This window comes from Podarcis raffonei, chromosome 3 (assembly GCF_027172205.1).
Source record: "Podarcis raffonei isolate rPodRaf1 chromosome 3, rPodRaf1.pri, whole genome shotgun sequence".
Taxonomy (NCBI): domain Eukaryota; kingdom Metazoa; phylum Chordata; class Lepidosauria; order Squamata; family Lacertidae; genus Podarcis; species Podarcis raffonei.
In genome coordinates, this window is record NC_070604.1 from 56,126,533 (window position 1) to 56,146,748 (window position 20,216).

A 20,216-nucleotide genomic window follows, 5' to 3' on the forward strand; every position below is an offset into this window, starting at 1 on the left:
CTGCCACACCACCTTTTCAGAATCAAGTATGTGAGGTGCTGCAGCAAGACATGAGCTTTCCCCTTATTTTTGGCGCCAGATCTGTGGGGTCTGCTCAGCCCGAGTTGCAAGCGAGCTTCCGGTGCTTGCCGCTGTCCAAGGCCGGGTGGTTCTGAAGCTAATCAGGCGTCTGAAGGGAAACACCTGGAAGATGGAGAAACTACAACTCCCGGCAGACAATTGAGAGAGAGAGAGAGAGAGAAGCAGACACGGGGGAGGGGTCGGTGGGCGGATGGACGGCCGGCCTGGGAGAGGCTTGCCAGCACGTGCTCCCTCTGGTGGGCGCGATTCGAGGAGGGGAGGGGGGCGTGGGGCCGCTTCGCTTCTCCCCTCTCTCTTTCTCCCTCTCTCCTCCTGGCTGCTGCACTTCTGCGTTGCTCAGCGCGCGCGCGCACAGGCAGCCCCCTCGGCCGGACTGGGCGGCCAGCTCGCGGCAGGCGCTGCACCTGACCGCAGCGCTGTGAGGAGAGCAGGCAGAGGCGCCGGACGGGGCTGAGGGGAGACAAAAGAAGAGGAGCCGCGAAGCCACCAACACGAGGCAGCCGCTTCTCCGGGCTGCCTCAGACGGACGCCCCGCCACCCCCCGCTGCCGGCGGACACTTGCTGCTGCCTGCGAAGGAGGAGGAGGAGTCCGTCCCTCGCTTCATGGCTGAGCAGCACTGAGGAGGCGGCGGCGGCGGCTGGAGCTGGAGCCCCGAGGAGCAGCGCTCAAGCCCGGCGCGCAGCCTCTCCCGCGGCTGCTGCTCCTGGATCTCCCCCGGGATTCTCGCCTGGGCGGCCGGGCGGCGCACGATGCGCCCTGCTGCTCGCTTCTGAGCGCCAGCCCCGCCGCGATGATCTCTCCGGAGCAGCAGCAGCAGCAGCCCAACCATGTCGTGGCCACCATCGAGAACCTGCCGCCCGAGGGCAGCGGCGGCGGCAGCAGCGGCAGGAGCAGCATCTCCGCCCCCTCGGCTTCCAGCGTGCGCCAGAGGATCCGGAAAGTGTTTAACAGGTGAGCTGCTGCCCACGCCCTTCGCGGCCTCTCGCTCGCCCTCCACCCCTCTTCCAGTCGCCTGGCGTGGAGAGCGCAGAGCCAGGCTGCAGGAGCCGGATCTCCTGCAGGAGAGAAAAGGCAAACGCCAACACCCGCCGGCTTAAGATCCCTTCTTCCGGTCCAGCGCTGGAGGGCGAGGCGGAACGATAGAAGGGCGCTCTGTACATGCTCAGCCGGGCTCTTTTTTTTTTTTTAAGTCGAAGGCGGATCTCTCTGACCTGAGCATTCCAGCCACAGCTCTTAAGTCCTGGCTCCGAGTTGCACCCAGAGCCCCAACAGACGCTCCTCATAGGGATCGCTCTAGAAAAGTCTTGCTGGGTTGCCCAGAGTTCCTGTGGGTATAAAGAAAGGGCCATCCATTTTGTTCGATTGGGTGATTTTGAATTCAGGGGCATCCCGCTCCCATATATGGAGCAGTGGCTAGTGCCAAGGGAGACTTCTGAAAGCCTCCCTAGGGCTAATGGAGATTGGGGGGCAAAATGGAAGCTTTGCATTTGTAGAGGCGGCAGCAGGTGGTACACTAACATGGTGGGTAGAGGATGCGTTGCCCCAAAACGGGAGAGAACTGCAGCCTGTGTGAGAGATGCAAAATGCTGACCTGCTCTCCTTTGGCATTTCTCACCCACAGGCTTAACCTGAGTTAAGGGAGGGAAGAGGTGTAAAAGCCATCTTTTGAAAACTAAACTGCTGCTGCCCCCTCCCTTGCCCTTAGTGACTGCCTGCTTCTCTCATTCAAGCGAGCACATTCATTCCATAAAGTGCCAGAACGGAGGGGATGGCATGGCCCCGATCCAGGAGACACGGCAGCAAACCACAGAGTTGGAGTTGATGCTCAAGTAGAACAGTGATGGAGGCAAAGGCAGCCCTTTCACAAAAGGACCAAAGTGTCTTAATTCTGCCATGAGGTTTGGTTGGGGGAGGATGGTGTTTGGGTACCCCTGTCATGGTGCAGTTAACTCTCTAAGAAAGGCCATTTTAAACAATGCTTTGTATAGACCCAGGACTCTCTCCAGCTGCTCTCGCTCTGCGGATCTGGAAGAGGCTGGTTTTTGTTTGCACCTTTTTCTATGGAATTCACTAGCAAGGAGAAACCATTTACGGTATATTGTGCGGTTTCAAATCTTAATAGTGAAATGTTCATACCCAGTGTGGATTCCTTGAATGATGGGCATGAAGTAGGGAGGATTTAGAAATGCAGTTGAGATTAGTCTATTCTTTATTCGCATGAGGAGGTATTGTGTGTGTGTGTGTTTGCATTTGCAATATTCTCAAACAAACAAAGCCTAAAGTCTCCTGGGATTTTCAGTGGGTTTGGATTAGCACAAGCTTGCCTGCTGGTGATGATAGGGAAAGTTCCCATTGTAAAGATGTTACGGCTTCTTCACACAAGGGCTGGGCAATGTTGGCGAGGGGAAATCAGGATTGCCTTTACAGGTGGTCTGTATTTATTTTTTTAAAGATTTGAAAAGGATAAATAAGAGTCTGCCAGAAAAGCCTATGTCTCAAAATCCATTTATTTCATAACTGTATTCCTATATAAATGGTAAATCCCTAGTTTTATTTTCTCCAGATCTGATTAACTTGTATACTCTGCTAAATGTGTTGGCAAGCCAGGCTCCTGTAGGGTGAGAAATTGACTTCCGTCTGAGTTTCCTCATGAAAGACCCACTGTGCCTCTTGCTATTGTATGGGTCTGCAACCTTGCTGCTCTCATAAAGAGTACGTGCAGGGCCTCTCACCCTTGAAAAACAGAGGGTCCCACCTATTAGTGCTCCCAGGCCAGGGTGCAAGTGTGCCTGTTGAGCGTTTGAGCCATTTGTGAAGAGAGATGCAAACTTGATCAGTGCTTACTTATTTACTTTTTTAAAAGATAACTGTTGGAACTGAAGCTGCAACTTAGTGCTGTTTGTCATTTTGGCCCAGGAGTCACCAGCATGGAACCTGTGGCTGCACGTACACCCACACAGACCTTTCCTGGGCTTGAAAGAAGCCATCTGTTGTAGCCAGTAGAACAAGGTTGAGGCATGTGCTTGTTTGCGATCTCCACTTGGTCTCTCCACTTTGCAAATGTGCTCACTTACACCCCCCCTCCCCCCTAAAGGTTTGCCTGTTGGGAGCATACAGCAGCCTTGTGTGGGATGTCCTCCTTCTCCTCCCCTCTCGTGTGCCAATTCCCTCATCCACTTCATGGTTTATAGTAGCTTTAGTTTGCCTCGCTTCCAGAAATGGGTATGTGATTGTCACTAGGCACAGCTTATCTCCAAACCACATAAAATATTCACAGTTTGAAGTGGTTTAAAAAAGAAAAGCACTGATTTGAACACAGTATTCAACTAAATTTTACTCTAAGTAATGTAAAGGTAAGTACCCCTGGATGCTTAAGTCCAGTTGAACTTGACTATGGGGTGACTCTCCGCTTTCAGTTTGATGGAGCCGGCATTTGTCTGCAGACAGCTTTCTTGGTCATGTAGCTAGCATGACTAAACTGCTTCAGGTGCAACGGGACACCATGACAGAAGCCAGAGCGCACAGAATGCCGTTTACCTTCCCACCACAGCAGTACCTATTTATCTACTTGCACTGGTATGCTTTCTAACTGCTAGGTTCGTAGAGTAAGGTTAATACTCAGAGCAGAGGTTTTCAACCTTTTTGGGTCCACGGCTCCCTTAACCAACTACATTCTTTCTGCAGCACCCTTGTGGCACTCAGGATCCTGGTTATGTCACCCCTTGCCTGCAGCCGCACCAATGCCCCTGGTCTCTGAGATGCCCCCCCTGCCCCAAAGAGAGGTGCCTGGGAAGCAACCCCTAGCCTGCCCCAGAGGCACCATTCACCTGGGGAGCTTGTAGCCAGGGCTGCTGCAACAAACAGCTGTGCAAGCCTTTGGGAGGCAGAGACACGAGAGGGCATCAAAGGAGGGAGGGAAGGAAAGAAGGACAGAGGCCAGTGTTGCCCACCGCACCCCGGACCATCATTCAAGGCACCCCAGGGTGCCACTGCACACTAGTTGAACACCACTGACTCAGTAAGCCTATTGAAATAAGTGGACCTAACTCAGGCATGCTAATTAATTTCAGTGTGTCTGCTCTGAGTAATACTGAGTTGAATGCCACCTAAGATATGGCTGGTGGTTACCATTTGTATGCATGATTTGGCTCTTGTGGCTAATGATGGTAAGCAAGAAGGTGGAAGCAAAAAGGTGTAGCGATAGGAGGATGCAAAGGGTCCTCAGCAGATGAACCTTTTGGAGGGGTGGGCAGAGGTGCTTTTGTATATGTTTTTCTTGGTGATTGCTTGACATATTCCAAATCTCATCCATGGAATTTATTTCAAGACAGATCCCTAATTAAGCACTGCTTGTAGATGAAAGGTGGTGAGATATGGGAGTGCATTTTAATTTTTCAAGCTTTTCTGAATTTGGAGCTGATTATTTTAACCACCAACCCTGATGATGTTTTCTGCAATTCCTAGAGCAATGTCACTGCCAGTCCTCAAGTAATGTCACTGCCTTCATTTTAATGAGTTCTTCTCACTCCAGGAACATCTTGAAAGCCTGTCGGAGATGGAAAACGTATTTTACTTAATTGGTCATAGAAACAGATACCCTTGAAGCAACTCTAATATTATGATGTGAAGCAAATAGCAACTCTTGTCTGAAGGTGTTGTGGTGAATTCTGTCCAGGATCTCAGCCCCAAATGGCATTGGATATAGGAAGGGCACTTTCCTTTCTTTTTCTCTGTAGATTTGTTTTTGGGGATCAACTCTGAGTGGTGTTAGATGCTATGAAATGTCAGGAAGAACAAGAAGCACAAATACCTCCTGCTTCTAGTCTCTTAAGTTTCATAACAGCAAACACTGCTTCCATTTCTGAGAGGGAGAGAACACTGTTGAGAGACAGTATGAAGTAAAGAGTATGTCTAGAGAAATGATCCCTTAACATGGACGCACCTACAATGCAAGTGCACTAATTGGTGAAGATGTGGAGGAGAGAGCGAGTCAGAGGGGACTTCTAGGACAATGATGACTGTTGGCTTTTGAGGGTGCTGTGAGGCTTCCCAAGGAGGCATGGACTTTGGCCACAGCAGGTTCAGAGTGCAGTATGCACTTCAGCATCTATAAATCAGTGCAAAACAAGAAACTGGATGCTCATCTCTTAGCATGTTCTTAACCTTAGTCAGTTCGATGCAGGACAAGGAAACTAAGTTGTGCATAGTCAAAACACACTGGGTTCAGTGGCGGGTGGAATTTTCTAAGTTATTTCCTCCAGAATCCTGCCCTCTTTCTGCCCCCTTTTAATTTAATTAAAAAAATTTTTTTACCATGCGCATAAAGTTGAATGAACACAAGTTAAATGTGCATAAGTTGTGGGCTTACTCTATGCAGCTTAGTTTTAAAAAGTAGAGGAAAACCACTTTGAAGTAAAGCCAAATACAAGATGATAATGATGATGATATATGGTAAATAAAATAGTTTGAGAAATATTCTGCCACCCTAAACCAGCAAGTTCATCTGAGTTGCATGATTAGAGAGGCAAATTATGGCATTTCTGCTATTAATTAAAATAAACCTGAAAATCCAATGTATTTGACTTTGCAAGTCTTACAGAATGAATTCTCATAACCTTGAACACTTGAGCTTTCTTGTGCAGAACAAAAGAACTATCTTCCTGTGGGATTTTGTATAAAGAGAAACAAAGAGCTATTTAATTTCTCTTAACATAAGGGCAGTGGAAAAAGTATGAATCCGAAGGTTCTTTTTCACTGCATTACTCCCCCCCCCCCTTCACCTTTGGGAAGAAAAACAGTGTCATCAAAGGTTATGTTTGTAGTTAAAATATTAATCCATACAGAGTTAATATGACTAAGTGATGGTTCAGTGATTGTGCCCTCAGTAGCTGCAGTTGGCAACCATAGTGCAAACTGGAACAATGAGACACGACTCCTGGCTTAGCTTTATGTCTGAACAGGGATCATGGTTTGTTTCTCGTTAAACAAACCATGATATGATGCCTGATTAATTGAGTGAAACAAACCACGACTCCCAATTCTGACATAGAGCTAAGCCAGGGATTGTGGTTTGTCATTTCTGCTTATACTAAGTGATAAGCAAAGCAGGAGCCATCTGCATATCAACAATAAACTGTTAACCATGGTTTCCCACAGGGGTGGGAAACCTCAGGCCTGGGTGCCAACTCTGGTCCTCCAGGCCTTTCTGTTAGGAACTCAGGACTCTCCCTAGGCCACACCTCTCACCAGCTTTGCTTTGTGCCCTCTTTGAGGGCTTTTGATTGCCTGGAATATGTCCTTGATGATGCCTCCTGCGTGCCAGGATATATGTGGGCATGGCAATCTCTGTTATCAGGGCTTTATTTAAAGTTTTGGGGTTTACTCTATGTTTAGTGGGGCATACTCCTAGCTGAGCATCTGACTCTTGCTCTAGTTTCCTTCTCAGGGTGAAGGACCAGCATCAAAGATTCAAGCTGTTCTATGCTTAGCTGTTTTGTCATTGCTGCTTCCCTTCCCTTGCTTTTATGCAATTTTTGTGAAACTGTGCTTGTTTTTATTTATTTTGTTCTACCCCACCCAACCCTGGGATTGTTTAGTGGTGGTGAAGGGACAGGCTTAAAATATTCCTAAAGAGCATATTTGCTCTTCCTGACCTGATGTCCACTAGGCTCCACCCCTGGGGTACCAGGCTTAGTTAGGCCCATACCCTGACTGGCCAGGTACTCTCCTCTGTGCTTTCCAGGCACCATTAGGCCCTGCCCCATCTCACAAGCCTCCACTCCCTGATATGTCAGACATTCCCAGCTACTTTCACCATTGGTGGTGTAGAAGCACTGCTTCAGCTGCCTGGTAGGATGCCTCTGAATACCAGTTTGTTGGGAAATGCAGGTTGGGAGAATGTGATTGTGCAGGCAATATAAGCCTGCGAGGTTTGCTGAGGCAGATGGCGGTGGCAGGAGCACAGAGGGTTTTTCGGGAGGCAGCCTGGCCTTTGGCCATCTCCATGCAGCTCCGGAGTTCCCTTATGACTTTTCTCCCTTTCCTATCATTTCCCAGGCAAGCTCCAAGCAGGAAGTGGCAATAGAGAGCAGCGGTGCACACATGTAGAACCTGACGCCATGACGTCACATTGCACATGCACTGCTGGGCACCCACAGGCTGGGACCCAAGTCAGCACCCCTGGAGGGAATAGCTCTCCAAAGTTAATGAAGGCGCTATAAGTTGGATGTATTGAAGCTGCCGAGAAAACAATTGGTGATTGAATCAATGATGCAGACATCCTGGTTGTTGCTTTTTAAATGAGCAAGGAGAAGCAAATGCTGAACTATAGTGTCTGCTTCCAGGGAGCAGCTCCCTTCTCTTCCCAGGATTAGTTGTGATGGTTAATTGGAATCTCCAAATTCATAAGGAGCATTCCTCTGAATATCAGTTGTTGTTGGAAAGGCAGGAAAGTATCACAGAATCATAGAATTGTAGAGCTGGAAGGGACCAAGAGGGTCCTCTAGTCCAACGCCCTGTAATGCAGGATACTTTTTGCCCAAGGTGGGGCCCACAACCCTGAGATTGAGTCTCATGAGAAGCACGTAAACTGGACGTGAGCACAGCAGTGCTCTGCCCACCTGCAGTTCCAAGCAACTGGTATTTAGAGCCATGGTGCTTCTGACAGTGGAGATAGAACATGGCTGTTGTTGTTTCCAATTGGATGCTCCCCAGATATTGGACTCCAACTCCCAAGCCAGTGATCATAAATGATGTGGGTTGCAGTTTAAAACATCCTGAGGGCACCAGGTTTGGGGATGTCTGGACTATATGGATTGACAGGTGTCTTCTTTTAAATGGAAGTCTAGTCACAGGACAGGATGAGATAAGGAAATGAGAGAGTATATTTTCCCACACTTGTTGGAGTGGGTTGAAGTAACATATTAAAGTGTAGGGAAAAGCAGAAGAATCATTTCAGAGCGGTGCTGATATGAAGGAAGATTCCCGAGTGATTTTTAAAATGCACCTGCAGTTTGGGCCACAGACTTCAATGCATTTAAACTTGGAGGCTCTTTCCTCCCCTCCCTTTTCCTATATACCTGGCATGCACTTAATTTAGCATATTCAGAAATGAACTTTTCTTCCACAGTACAGTTAATTAATAATGCAAAAGCCTATGTAATGAGCTGTATTCTTAACTTGTGAAAAATCTCACAAATAGAATTGGGGTGGAAGGAGGAGAGACGTTTTCTCATGAGGCATAAATTGGCAAGTCTCCCCCTGGGAATATATGTATGCTGCTTAACTTGGACATTTGGGAGATCTGTGCTTTCTGGGTACCTGTTGTATGCATAAGATCCCCCCCTTGGGCTTTGGGAAAGGGGTTAGCTAGTGCCTCTTGAACTGGGGAGGTTTCCAAAGAGCAGAAGCATAAATGGCTCCATAGACAACTCTGGAGAATGGACAGAGTAGCTCTGATAGAATGGACAGAGCAGCTTTAATGTGCTAATGAGGGGAAGACCAGATGCCAGAAGTGATCAGAGGAGCTCTTTGTGATTCTGTCTCTTTTGAGATGGCTGAAGCCTCTGTCCTTATCACTGCCACTACTGCTCACAGGCAGGGGGGAGACAGTGGTGCTCTTAGAGAGAGGTGTTCGTTTCCTTTAGATCAGCAAGTAACCTTAAAAATCAGCACCCGAATGCTGATTAGGGTAAAATTGTGAGAGAGATTAGGGGAGGCAAACAGCCTGGATGGGATACTTTAAAAAAATGAAAATAAACTACTCTATTCAGGTTGTGTGTGTTGGATTCTTGCAGCCTGTCAAAAAGTGGCACAGACAATTGCACCTGTCCTTTTTTTGTTTTGGAGAATATTCTCCTTATTTTTGTGTGTGGCTGCTGCTTGGCTTCCAGTATTGTAGCCAATTTGCTGAGGTTCATAAATGGGAGAGGGCTATTGCTTGCATATCCTGCTTGTGGGCTTCCTATAGACATTTGGTCGGTCACACTGAGTACGGAATAATGAACTGGACCTGCCCACTGAGCAATGGCTTCAGAGATTCATCTTGCAGCAATGTGGAGGAGGGCTTTCATGGTGGTGGCACCCACCACATAGAATGATCTGCCTTCTGAAGCATGCACTAATTATATTGTCTTTTTGGCTTAATGCATACTTTTCTTTTCTGCATAGGCATTTTCTGGCCATTAACTTTGCTTTCACAGACTGCCAGTTCCTTTGGCTGTTGTGCTATTGTTTTGAGATTTTGTAAAATGTAAAGTGACAGAGCAGTGCATTAAACAAATAAATGCATGGGTCTTCAGTCCGATGCAGCAGGGCAGCTTTTACATTCCTATGAGCCCAGTGGCATTATCTGCTGCAAGCCAATTAAGCAGCACATATCTGTTTAAAACAAAATTTAGTTAATTCAAAGGCAGCCATCTATTTTAAGTGGTTTATCAGCAATTACCTCTCATCTGGCTTCATATGTGGTAAAGAGGGGAAGGGAATTAAAATGGATAGTATTGGAACTCAATTTACTCCTCAGGAAGTGAGAACATGATATCACCTTGATTTAAATGTATATTGTTCTCTCTGTCCTCTGTTGTCTTCCAGGTATGACTTGATTCAGGGACATTCGTAGACCTGACATGCTTGAGCAGCCTTTTGAGTGGCATCTTTTCACTTCTGAAATGCCTTTTTTGTTCTTCATCTGATATGGGTGCCACAAGGGCTTTTGTTCAGTCAGAACTCACCGGAACTTTGGTGCGTTCCGGCACCTCTGTAGTGTTGTGGCATGGCTGCATGGTGCTTGTGGCTGCGCAATAGCATGACAATCTGTCTGGTGCATCGGAGGGCGGCAGCATAAGAGGAGAAGGTCAATCTTTCCTTAAAAAACTCAATAACTTTGAGCACTGATTTTTCTAGAGGAAAAAAGCCCTGGGTACCACTATCCTGTTTGACAATGTCTTCCAGAAAGGTCTAAGTCAGTACTGTTTTTCCTGGAAAAAGAGGTACTGAACTCACCATGAACTTCTCCCTTGTTCTCTTATAATGGTAATGGTGTCCACCTGAGAGGTGCTGGAACTGAGTTCTGGCAAGTTCTGGCTGGAAAAAAAGCCCTGGGTCTAGCAGAGGCTTTAATTTTGGAACCTGAAGTCAATTTGTGTGTATTCATGTACCTCCTAACGTTCTTGCTTGCTTGTTTACTGCATTTATATCTCACCTTTTCTCTAAGGAGCTCAAGGTGACGTACATGTTTCTTCCTCTTCTCAATTAATCACAACAACTCTGTGAGGTAGTTTAGGCTGAGAGGCAGTCGCAGGCCCAAAGTCACCCAGTCAGCATTAACCGCCGATTGGAGATTCAAGTGTCCTAGTCTGACACTCTAACCACTACACCACGCTGGCTCTCCAATACCTAGCCAAATACCACTAAGGCATGATGACTGCCTTGGCACCATTCTTCACATTGTTAGATGTGCCAACACTTCCCGAAGAAGAAGAAATGCAGAGTTATTTTCATAAATGAAATATTTATCAAAACCTCTGTCATGCACAGGCCTGGTTCACATGTCATGGCAGCCAAACTGTTGCTTACTAGGTAGGACCATGAAAACATGTTTGGCATATAGAGCAGGGCGGTCTAACTTCTCATACCCAGCGGGCCACAAGAACCCTTTGACACCATGCTGGTTCTCATATTCCTCAGTAGTAGGTGAGAGAACAGTGAGTGTCACACCTGTCTTAAGGAAGTATTTCTAGTTTTATATATGGGCTGGGAGCCAAAGAATGCCAAGCAAGAACAGAAATCTCCTCCATGTGTGCCATCCTGCATCATGCCACATCATGCCCAGCTTTTGGAGGTTTCTGGGTTACAATGAGAAGGGACGGTGATGTAAAAAACCCCCAAACCCTTTGGATCCTGGCCATGGTGTGTTTATGTTTTTTTACCATGAATGTGCACACATTTTAGTGATACAACCTTAAAGTTTGCTAAAGAGCCTTGGGCAAATCATTATCTAACTGTGTTATTGTACAGATAGGAACATAATAAAAGCCTCTTGAATCAGGACAAAGGATCATCTAGTACAGCCCTCTGTTCTCACTGTTTCCAATCAGATGTCCACAGGAAGCCCACAAGCAGAACCTGAGCACAACACTCCCCACCTGTGATTCCCAGCAATTGGTATTCAGAAGCATATTGCCTCCCACAGAGGACAATCCCATGCATACCATTCTGGGTGTATTTGAGTGGGTTCCAGCTATGATAAAATGCATATTGCACAAAAGGTATCACATACGGTATATCAGAAAGGCAGGATACCCTGTTTGTACACATACCCTTCCACTTCATTATGTCCTGAAATGTTCCTGTTTGGACCTTGACTCTTCAGTGTCAAGCGACATTAAATCTGCAAGCGAGTTATTCTGAAGGCGTTGGACAGGTCTGCTTAATGGTCAGGTTGAGCTCAACATGAAGCATTGACCTTGGTGAGCGAGTGCCAATAGGCTCACAAGGCATATCAGACTTTAAGGATTTCATTTACAAAATTGCTCTACAATGGCAAGTGGATCGCTTCGGCTCTAATGCTGATAAATAGGCTCATTTGTGTCCAATAACAAGACCCTAATTATTGCCTCCCCAGCACCCAAGTTAATTGCAACCTGTAAGGCAATATTGGCTGGTGACAGAAGGAAAGCATTGCTCCAGCCATTTATATCATTGGTCATTAGACCTCGCAGCCTGTATGTTCATTTGTCAAAGGAGGACATGCCTTCAGCTTATCTGGAAACCTGCGTGGGCATGTGTTCTATTGTGCTGCAGGGATTTTCTTTTCATATATATATTCAAAGTTGGAGAAGAAATGTATTACTTTTTTTGAACCTTCAGCAAAACTGACTCTCATGGCCCAGGCATGCCCAAGCATATGGGCACAGCAACTTTTCTCTGAATTTCCAACACAAAAGTTATATTGGATCTCAAAAGTCCTAAGCATACTGTTAGGGTTATTCTGTGTTGTGTTATTCCTGAATAACATTTAGGAATGTAATGCAATTTACTCCTCCTCTATGGTTGGTGTGACTTTTAAAAAAAAAAATAGGGTGGTAGTGCGAGCCATCCTTCACATTCAGTGACATAAATATCCCAGCTCCTGCCTCTTCCGCTTTGGATAGCACCAAATGTGCCTCCAAGAAGGCGAGCATTAAAATCAGATCACTACGAGTATGTCAGTATTTTCCTTAAGCTAAGTTGAATGGGAACACATGCAGGGTTTCCCCCACCCGACAAGCCAGATGCTTTGCGTTGCCGTCTCAATCTTTTTTCAGAACTCCAATGCAGAAAGAGGCCCTACTTGGTACTACAACCATGTCCACTCTGTGTTGTGGATGACATGAAGCTGATCGCATTGTGGGAATACAGAGAAATACATGAGTTGCTTGCCAGAATACTGGAACATATTGCCACTTCCTTTATGACTGGAACATACAAAATGACCCCCCCCCCCAAGATAACAGAAAACTTGAAGTATTCTAAGAGATTCATGTCATCAGAAGAGAAACCATACCATTGAAGGAAACCATACCATTTATTTTGTTATCATACAGCTACAGCAACACACCCAACTCTTTTTTACTTATTTTTGGGTGCTGATGCATGCATGTCATCCCCACCTCCAACTCTTTGGTTAGGTGTTGGTTGACAATTGGTTTGGGACAGTGCTGGATGAAGGGATATTCCAAAACCTGGTACTGTGAGGTAACCAAAATTTCAACAGTTATTTGGCAGGCTTCACAAGAAGGGCTGTATTTATATTCAGCCAATAAAGATATGAAGCTGTAGCTGACTATACTGGAGTGAAACTGACAAAAATGGGACTGAAAGGATTTGTAGAGCTATATCATCTGTAGCCTTTAGGTTCCTGTTATGAGAAGCTGGCATCCCTTTGGGATGTGTGGGCTTGTGATGGTTTGGTGTCTAGTCCTTTTGTAGGGCGACTGTTGTTCAAAGAGGAGGCATGTGATGGTTGAATCATGTCCTTCCTCTCTCTCTCTGCACAAAAGTCACACGGATCCCTTTTCAAGTGGGCAGGAACTCTTTCCCCTTTTTGGAGAAAAGCCTTGTGTGTTTTCCCTTCTCTGCCCCCCCCAGCCCCCAGAATTCCCTGCTATATTGTCTTATTCTTTTGAACCTTGGCTCCATCTGTTGGCACGGCAACACTTCTGCATGGATCTGCAAAATCTTGTGAATAAGCCAGTCATCAGCAGTTCATTAACACAACTTCTGGATAGATTTTTTTTTTTCAAAGCACAGGGCACATTAAAGGATCATGCAATTCAGATTAAGGTTCCCTGTGGCGTTTCCCATAGTACGTTTTGCATCAGCTTTTGATTGGAATTGCAGCACACAGAGGCTCATTGAAAAAAATATTCTGGACAATTAAACTCCTGCCTGCAGAACCTAAAAGATAATTGGCCTTTGAAAATACTTAGGGTTAGATGTTCAAAATGTGCACTCCACCGTTCTGTATTGTCTAGTTACACCTGTGCAACAGGGGTGTGTCTTTTCAGGTGTACTTTCTTTGTATCAAGGACTGCAGCATATCTTTAATTGTTACTTATTTGGCTGCTACCTGTTCTATTTATTATTAAATTTATATCCTGTCCTTCCTCCCAAAGATGCTCAGGGCCCCCAAACAGCAAAAGAATTAAATACATCTTTTTAATTTTTTTAAAAAATCCATTATAGATGCAGACTGGGAAAGAGCTCATTTTAAACAGTTTGTTGGGAGACAGAGAACTTCACAGGCTCTGAAAAGACACCAGAGATGGCACCTGACTAATATTTAATGGAAGGGGACTCCAAAGGGCAGATGCCACAACTTTAAAGACCCAATTCCTATATTGTGCAGAATGGACCTCCTGATAGGATGGTATCTGTAGGAGGCTTTCACCTGCAAAGTGCCGTGATCAGTTGGCTAAATAAAGGGAGAGGCGATCTTTCAGGTATCCTGATCCCAAGCTGTATAGGGTTGCATACACCAAAAGCAGCACCTTGAATTTAGCTCAGTAGCTAATTGCCAGACAGTTTTCCAGCAAATGTTGCTGGTATACACAAACAGCCAACTTTGGAGTGGAGGTTCAGGGATAGGAGAGAGGGAGAAAGTTCCAATGCACAAGTGGAAGACCTTGCACAGGGCTTCCGCTGACACAGTTGGGTGAATCCCACCTGAGGTCTATTTTAGAAGCATAATATAGCTATGGAGAACCCCTTTTTTCTATTTGGGGGTAACCGGTTGGGGGTTGCATGCCAGTGGCAAGTGTGATTGAAGCCAGTAGTGAATGGGGTCATAGCCAGAGGTAGACAGGTTCCTTGTTGCTCTTTGCCCATTTCCTCAGGTGGGAAAGACTGGAGCTTTGAAGAAAGCTGTTGCTTCAGCTTTGAAGTAGCTCTGTCTGGAGGCTCCATCCCTTCCTGACTGCCAACCAGACCCTCATCTGGTCCTGAAGCTCCTGGCTGGCTGTCCATCTCCTCTTCTCCAAGTGATGGGCATTGCTCATTGGGCAGAAGGCTGAGTGACCAAGAGTAGAGAGAGAGTAGAGAGCGCCAGAGCCAATGACAGGTGAAGCCATCTTCCTCTGAACATAATAATAGCTTGCTGGATCAAGCTAATGACCCAACTAGTCCACCATCCTTTTCTCACAGTGGCCAACTAGATGCCTTTGGGAAGCATGCACATAAGTCCTGAGTGCAACAGGCTTCCCTTAAAATACCTGCTGTTATCATCTAGTGACTTGAACAGAGAGAGCTGTAGGACTCTCTTTATAGCATTGCTCAGGTTCATCTGTGTACCAGGCACATGGGGAAAAGATATATTTCCCTGAGAATCCAGCCTGACCAGAACACAGTTAAAGCATAAATATATACAGTATTTAATTAAGGAACATGACGTTCAGAACAAGTAGTCTTCATACACAGAACCATGTAAGCACAGAATCCCACTGCCCATCTAAAGTAATTGTTTCATAACAGCTATAAATATATACTTTTCCTAACTCCCTTATATCATTCCCCCCCCCCCATATGTTGTGCTGGGAAGGATTGCAGGGGGCTTCTACTTCTATGTACTTGATTACAGTAAGATTCCTCCATACCGCTAGGATGTGCATTGAAGTGAAAGTGACTTAGAAGCCCCCTGCAGACTGTACAATATGGAGAAGGTCAAGGACTAAGGTGTATGCAAGATGCATACAAGGAAAGATGCACCCCTGTTTCAAGTCCACACTTTGAACATCCACATGTTCAGGCAAAGGTCTGGACATGCCTTCAGTTTCATCCCCTGCCATGTAATATAAGAACATTTATACTGGCTTACAGAGGCTTAGTTCAAAAGAAGTGTGAAGAACTGCTTCTGTTCATGCATGCAAACTTTTTATTCTGTCTTCCACTGGCCGTGCCCACACCTCCAATCTCACTGCCCATGCGCCATGAATGACTGTAGCGGGGGGCAAATCAGCTGTCTCCATGTGTGTCTGGATCCAACCCATGGTCATGTAAGTGTTGCCAAGAAAATGCAAGGCACTTTAGCAATCATAATTACGGAGAGAACTATACCAAAGAGAAGCTAGAAGGCCATAGAACTTAATGAATTAAAAGTCTCACATGATTTATTTGGTCACCTAGTCAATTCTCCTCTCATTATTTAATGGTTTCTTATGAGGTTATAAGTAGGTTAATCCTTACAAATGTCTCCCTCTCATTTGTATTGTGGTCACAAGAACAAAGTACCTGAACACACCAGGCCTTCATTTTAGAGTTGCTGGAATCTTTTGTGACCTTAGGAAAGGGATGGGGACAAATTAACTTTAGAGCTGCTTTTAAATCTGCCAATGAAAGAGCACACTATGGATTTTCTGAAGGGAATCTGGAGAGGCAAAAAAGTGCCAGGAGAATAGACTTTTATGCTAGGGACCTTTGAGGAAAGATGAAACTGCTTTTATCCATTCCTCTTTCCCCCTTCCTCCCCTCCACAAACTTCCACTGCTTTTCTTTTGTTCTTTTTCTAGTGAAAGTTGCTGTATCCTATTCAGCACAGCACATTGCAAGCCTAAGCAAAGTGCAATTTGTGCTTGGTGCATTGATTGTTACAGACACTAATTGTAGCTGCTGCTCAGGGTTGGAAGGATCACATTTTTTAAAATGATTTTATCCTCAACTAGGCTTCTGTTTCACCTCTGAAGTCTTCTTGTGTAGAAAATATGGTGATGCAGTCAAACATAACTTGATCACATTCTTTAGCCAGGAAGATTCCAAAGATCTAGAAAATGCTGTTGTTCTGTCTTGGTAGTATGCAATGTTTCAGTCATAGCAATACAATTTTGATGGGATGTTTTGGAAGCTGTGCTGATATGAATGGAAGTCAAGCAGTTCTAACGGTGTACTGCAGGGGTGGCTGAGCCATGGTTCCTGCCCCGCATCTAGTCCTTCAAGGACTCTCTGCCAAAAAATTTGTCTCTTTTTTAAAAAAATAAACAAGTTTCTTTTTGTTTTGCTGTACCTATGGATCCCCTGCTAAGATGCCAAAAGGTTTTTTTGCTGCCCATTTTTCAATTAAACAAAAACAAAAAACAAAGACACAAATGGCACATTCTAATACTCCCCAAATTTAAAATTGACTTCTTAAATCATCATACATTAAAACCCTAAAGTTGTATTCAGCTAAGTCCTACTCAGATTAGATTCACTGAAATTAATGAACCTTAGTCAGGTGCATTCACTTCAATGGGTCTACTCTCAATAGGACTGCTGTTGAATACCACCCATAATATATATTGGTGTCCTTTGAAAAATAAATAAAAATTGACCACACCCACCTTTCCACTTTGTCCATGTCCTCATTGACATGTGTCCCCCCAGAGTGTTGCCACTGGGTCATTGTGGCCCTCAGCCTGAAATAGGTTAACTATCCATAGGGTTCAGGATAGACTTTTAAAGGTTTCTTTCCATTTTTTTTCCATAGAGGAAGACCCTTTAGGTCAGATATTAACTTGCTTGTTGGTGCCAGGCATGATGGCAAATGATGGCTAGTTAACTAAAATAATGTCATACGTATTTTTCCACCATTTCCTTCTGCCTACACTCCCACCTGTTTTCTTTATTCCCCTTGTGTCTGTCTTTTAGCTCCTAAGGCCTTTGGGGGCTTGTCAAAATTGTAAAGTGCCATGTGCATACAAAAAATAAAGAATAGCATAAAAACAAGAGGGAAGTGAAGATCTTCAGAAATGCAGAAACATCAAGAGGCCTCCTCTTTGCAGTCGTTTCCTTTGTGCAGGTCCTTGGCTCTTGCTGCTGACCTGTGCAGACCTCTTTGTTTCCAGCTGTGGGACCCCGTGCCATTTCCCACCCACAACCATGTGCCGCCTCTAAGCTAAAAAGCTTGTGTAGATACGACTCTCCATCTCAACTATGAGCAACAGAGTTTAAATAAGTGCGCGCCTACATCACCCACAGCCTGTTCAAAACCATCGTGGACACCTCATCTTTATGACCATGTCTTTCAGTTGGCAGGGAAAAGAAAGCGAGTGAAAATATTTTCCTGCACATTCGCTTTTCTTTTTAAAGCTGGGATCAGAGGCCGGTACCACAGAAGCAAACAAACGAGAAACACTTGTGACGCACAGTGCAGATGTCAATAACTTCTCAATTCTGGATTGTTGAGCTCTGTGACTCTCAGGTTCTCTTGGTGTAATGGGGAAAAGGGCTGTGGCTCAATGGCAGTGTGTCTGCCTACATACAGAAGATCCCCAGTTCATTCTCCAGGTAAGGCTGAGAATGTTCCCTGTTTGAAACCTTGGAGACTCAGTGCAACAGTCCTGAGCTAGGTTATATTTGCAGGGAAAACTCCAGTTTGAATTTTACCTCTGGCTATTACTGCACTGTGGTCTAAACCACAGAGCCTAGGGCTTGCTGATCAGAAGGTCGGCGGTTCGAATCCCTGGGACGGGGTGAGCTCCCGTTGCTCGGTCCCTGCTCCTGCCAACCTAGCAGTTCGAAAGCACAAAGTGCAAGTAGATAAGTAGGTACCGCTCCTGTGGAAAGGTAAACGGTGTTTCTGTGCACTGCTCTGATTCACCAGAAGTGGCTTAGTCATGCTAGCCACATGACCCAGAAGCTGTACACTGGCTCCCTCGGCCAGTAAAGCGAGATGAGCGTGCAACCCCAGAGTTATCTGTGCCTGGACCTAATGGTCAGGGGTCCCTTTATCTTTTTATTACTGCACCAGCAAAGCCCCTCATCTGTATCATGGGGATAATGCTACGCTACCTTATGAGTCTATTGCAAGGATTACTGACACAATGTGTGTGGAGCTCTTCAAACACTTGAAATGCGCTAATGCTAAGTATTATTATTCTCATCATTGGAGAAAACTAGGATAATAAGACTGTATTCCACTAGGATATAAAGATTGGCTGCTGGATTGTTGTAACATGATCCTTGTTGTAACCTAATCTTCCTCCAAGCAAGGAAATTGCATATTGGGTCACCAGCCATGGTGTAGGCTACAAAGGGTGCCTTTTTAAAAGCAGCAAGCAAGATGACTGATGCATGCACAGCATTTTGTTCTTCCCATCTGCTCATGGGAGCCATGGCTATCTTACCATCTGGGTCCTTCACCTGCTATTCAATAGAGATTGTCCTCAGGCAGAAGGATTGCGCCAGCTAATTACCATAGCTATGTGACTATCCCTGGTTTGGCCTTCCTTTTCTTTTTTCCCCGCCCCCTCCCGCACTGTGCCTAACAGTTGCATAACTTCACAGATGACAATGGAACGAGCTTGATGAGGTGTGAGGTGTGTTGTACTTGCCATGCCGAACCTTAATTTCTCTGTATTGATCTGTACCTCCTTACATAGCAAGTTGTTCAATGTTGCTGTAGATTCAAGCCCTGATAATTTTCTGTTCTCTTTGCCACTGCTTGCAGGTATGATGCAACATCCATTCCTGTTGAACAACAGGAAAGTGTTTGTGTGTGTGCGCGCGCACCATTTAATGAAAACCTATTGATTTCAGCTTTAAAGCTGCAGTGCCAATCTACTTACCAAAGAGTAAGACCCACTGAATGCAATAGGACTGACTTCTGAGAGGACATGGTTAGGAAGGAACTGTAAATGTGCTTTTAATTCTCCCACTGAAATCGATTGAGTTGTAACATCCTGAGATTTGACTGGGTTGTACCATAACTGAATAGATTGGGATAAACATATTAAAAGTAATTCCAGGGGATTTCTTCCAACATCACTGGGCCAAACAGAAGTACATGTGTCAGTGAGCATCAATACATTAACTGCTCCACCCACTTTTGCCTCTGGCCCTGTCCACCATTGGCATGTGGCCCTGGGAAAGTTGCAAAGAAGAGAATGTGGCCCTCTGCCTAAGAAAGATTCCCCACCAGTATTCTAAGTCTTAGACTGTAAAGGCTAGTTTTTCTTTTTTTTAAGCACTAATAGATTAACGCCCAGCTTCTTAAAACATGTTAAATAAGAGTTATGAAGTGGATATAGCCCAGGCTGTCCACCCAGCATTCCACCAATGTGTTGTTGTGTACTCCTGCAGTTCATTTGCCTTTGTTCCATTTCAGTTGGTGGGCACAGCAATCTCTCAGTTTTTGCAAATGACTCTGCAGTTCTTCGCAGTGCTGCGCTGCACTGCCACGTGTATAAACTTGACTAGGCTTGTTGTAGACGCCTCTGAGAGCACACAAAGTTCCCTGAAGCCAGCCTTCTGTTTCGTATCTGCAGAGGCTCCTTTCCTCAACCCCCATTTTTAAATGTAGGGCGATCTATAGAAAAGCTTTGTGGGAGGGAATATCTTGTCATGTTTCCCCCTGGGATTAGCACACACGAGCGCACACACAAGGTGCTCCTCTTCTGTTAAAGATGCAGGCGGTGACAGTGAGAGGACTTGCTGAACGGGCCTCCCCTAAATTTGTCCATTAGATGCGAGGGGGATCCCCTGCTAAGTGGCACTCTCAGGAATGTGGGGAGATTGAATGGAACAGTAAAAGTGCAGCTGCACCTGAATGCTGCCAGTGAGGTTGCTGCCAGCTGGTGGCCCTGCGTCATGCTGCTCCCTGTCTGCCACGCAGCCATCTGCTGTG

The 20,216-nt window shown here is 45.6% G+C and overlaps 1 protein-coding gene across 1 annotated transcript in view; it reads left to right on the forward strand.

Moving 5' to 3' along the window:
- The first annotated feature begins 347 nt into the window (after positions 1-347).
- Positions 348-20,216, forward strand: part of SLC35F1 (solute carrier family 35 member F1) — a 200,256-nt gene continuing 180,387 nt past the window's right edge. Inside the window, exon 1 of the mRNA XM_053381783.1 lies at positions 348-1,033. Coding sequence (XP_053237758.1) covers positions 873-1,033 — 161 coding nt within the window. The 5' untranslated portion in view covers positions 348-872. The remainder of the gene's footprint in view (positions 1,034-20,216) is intronic.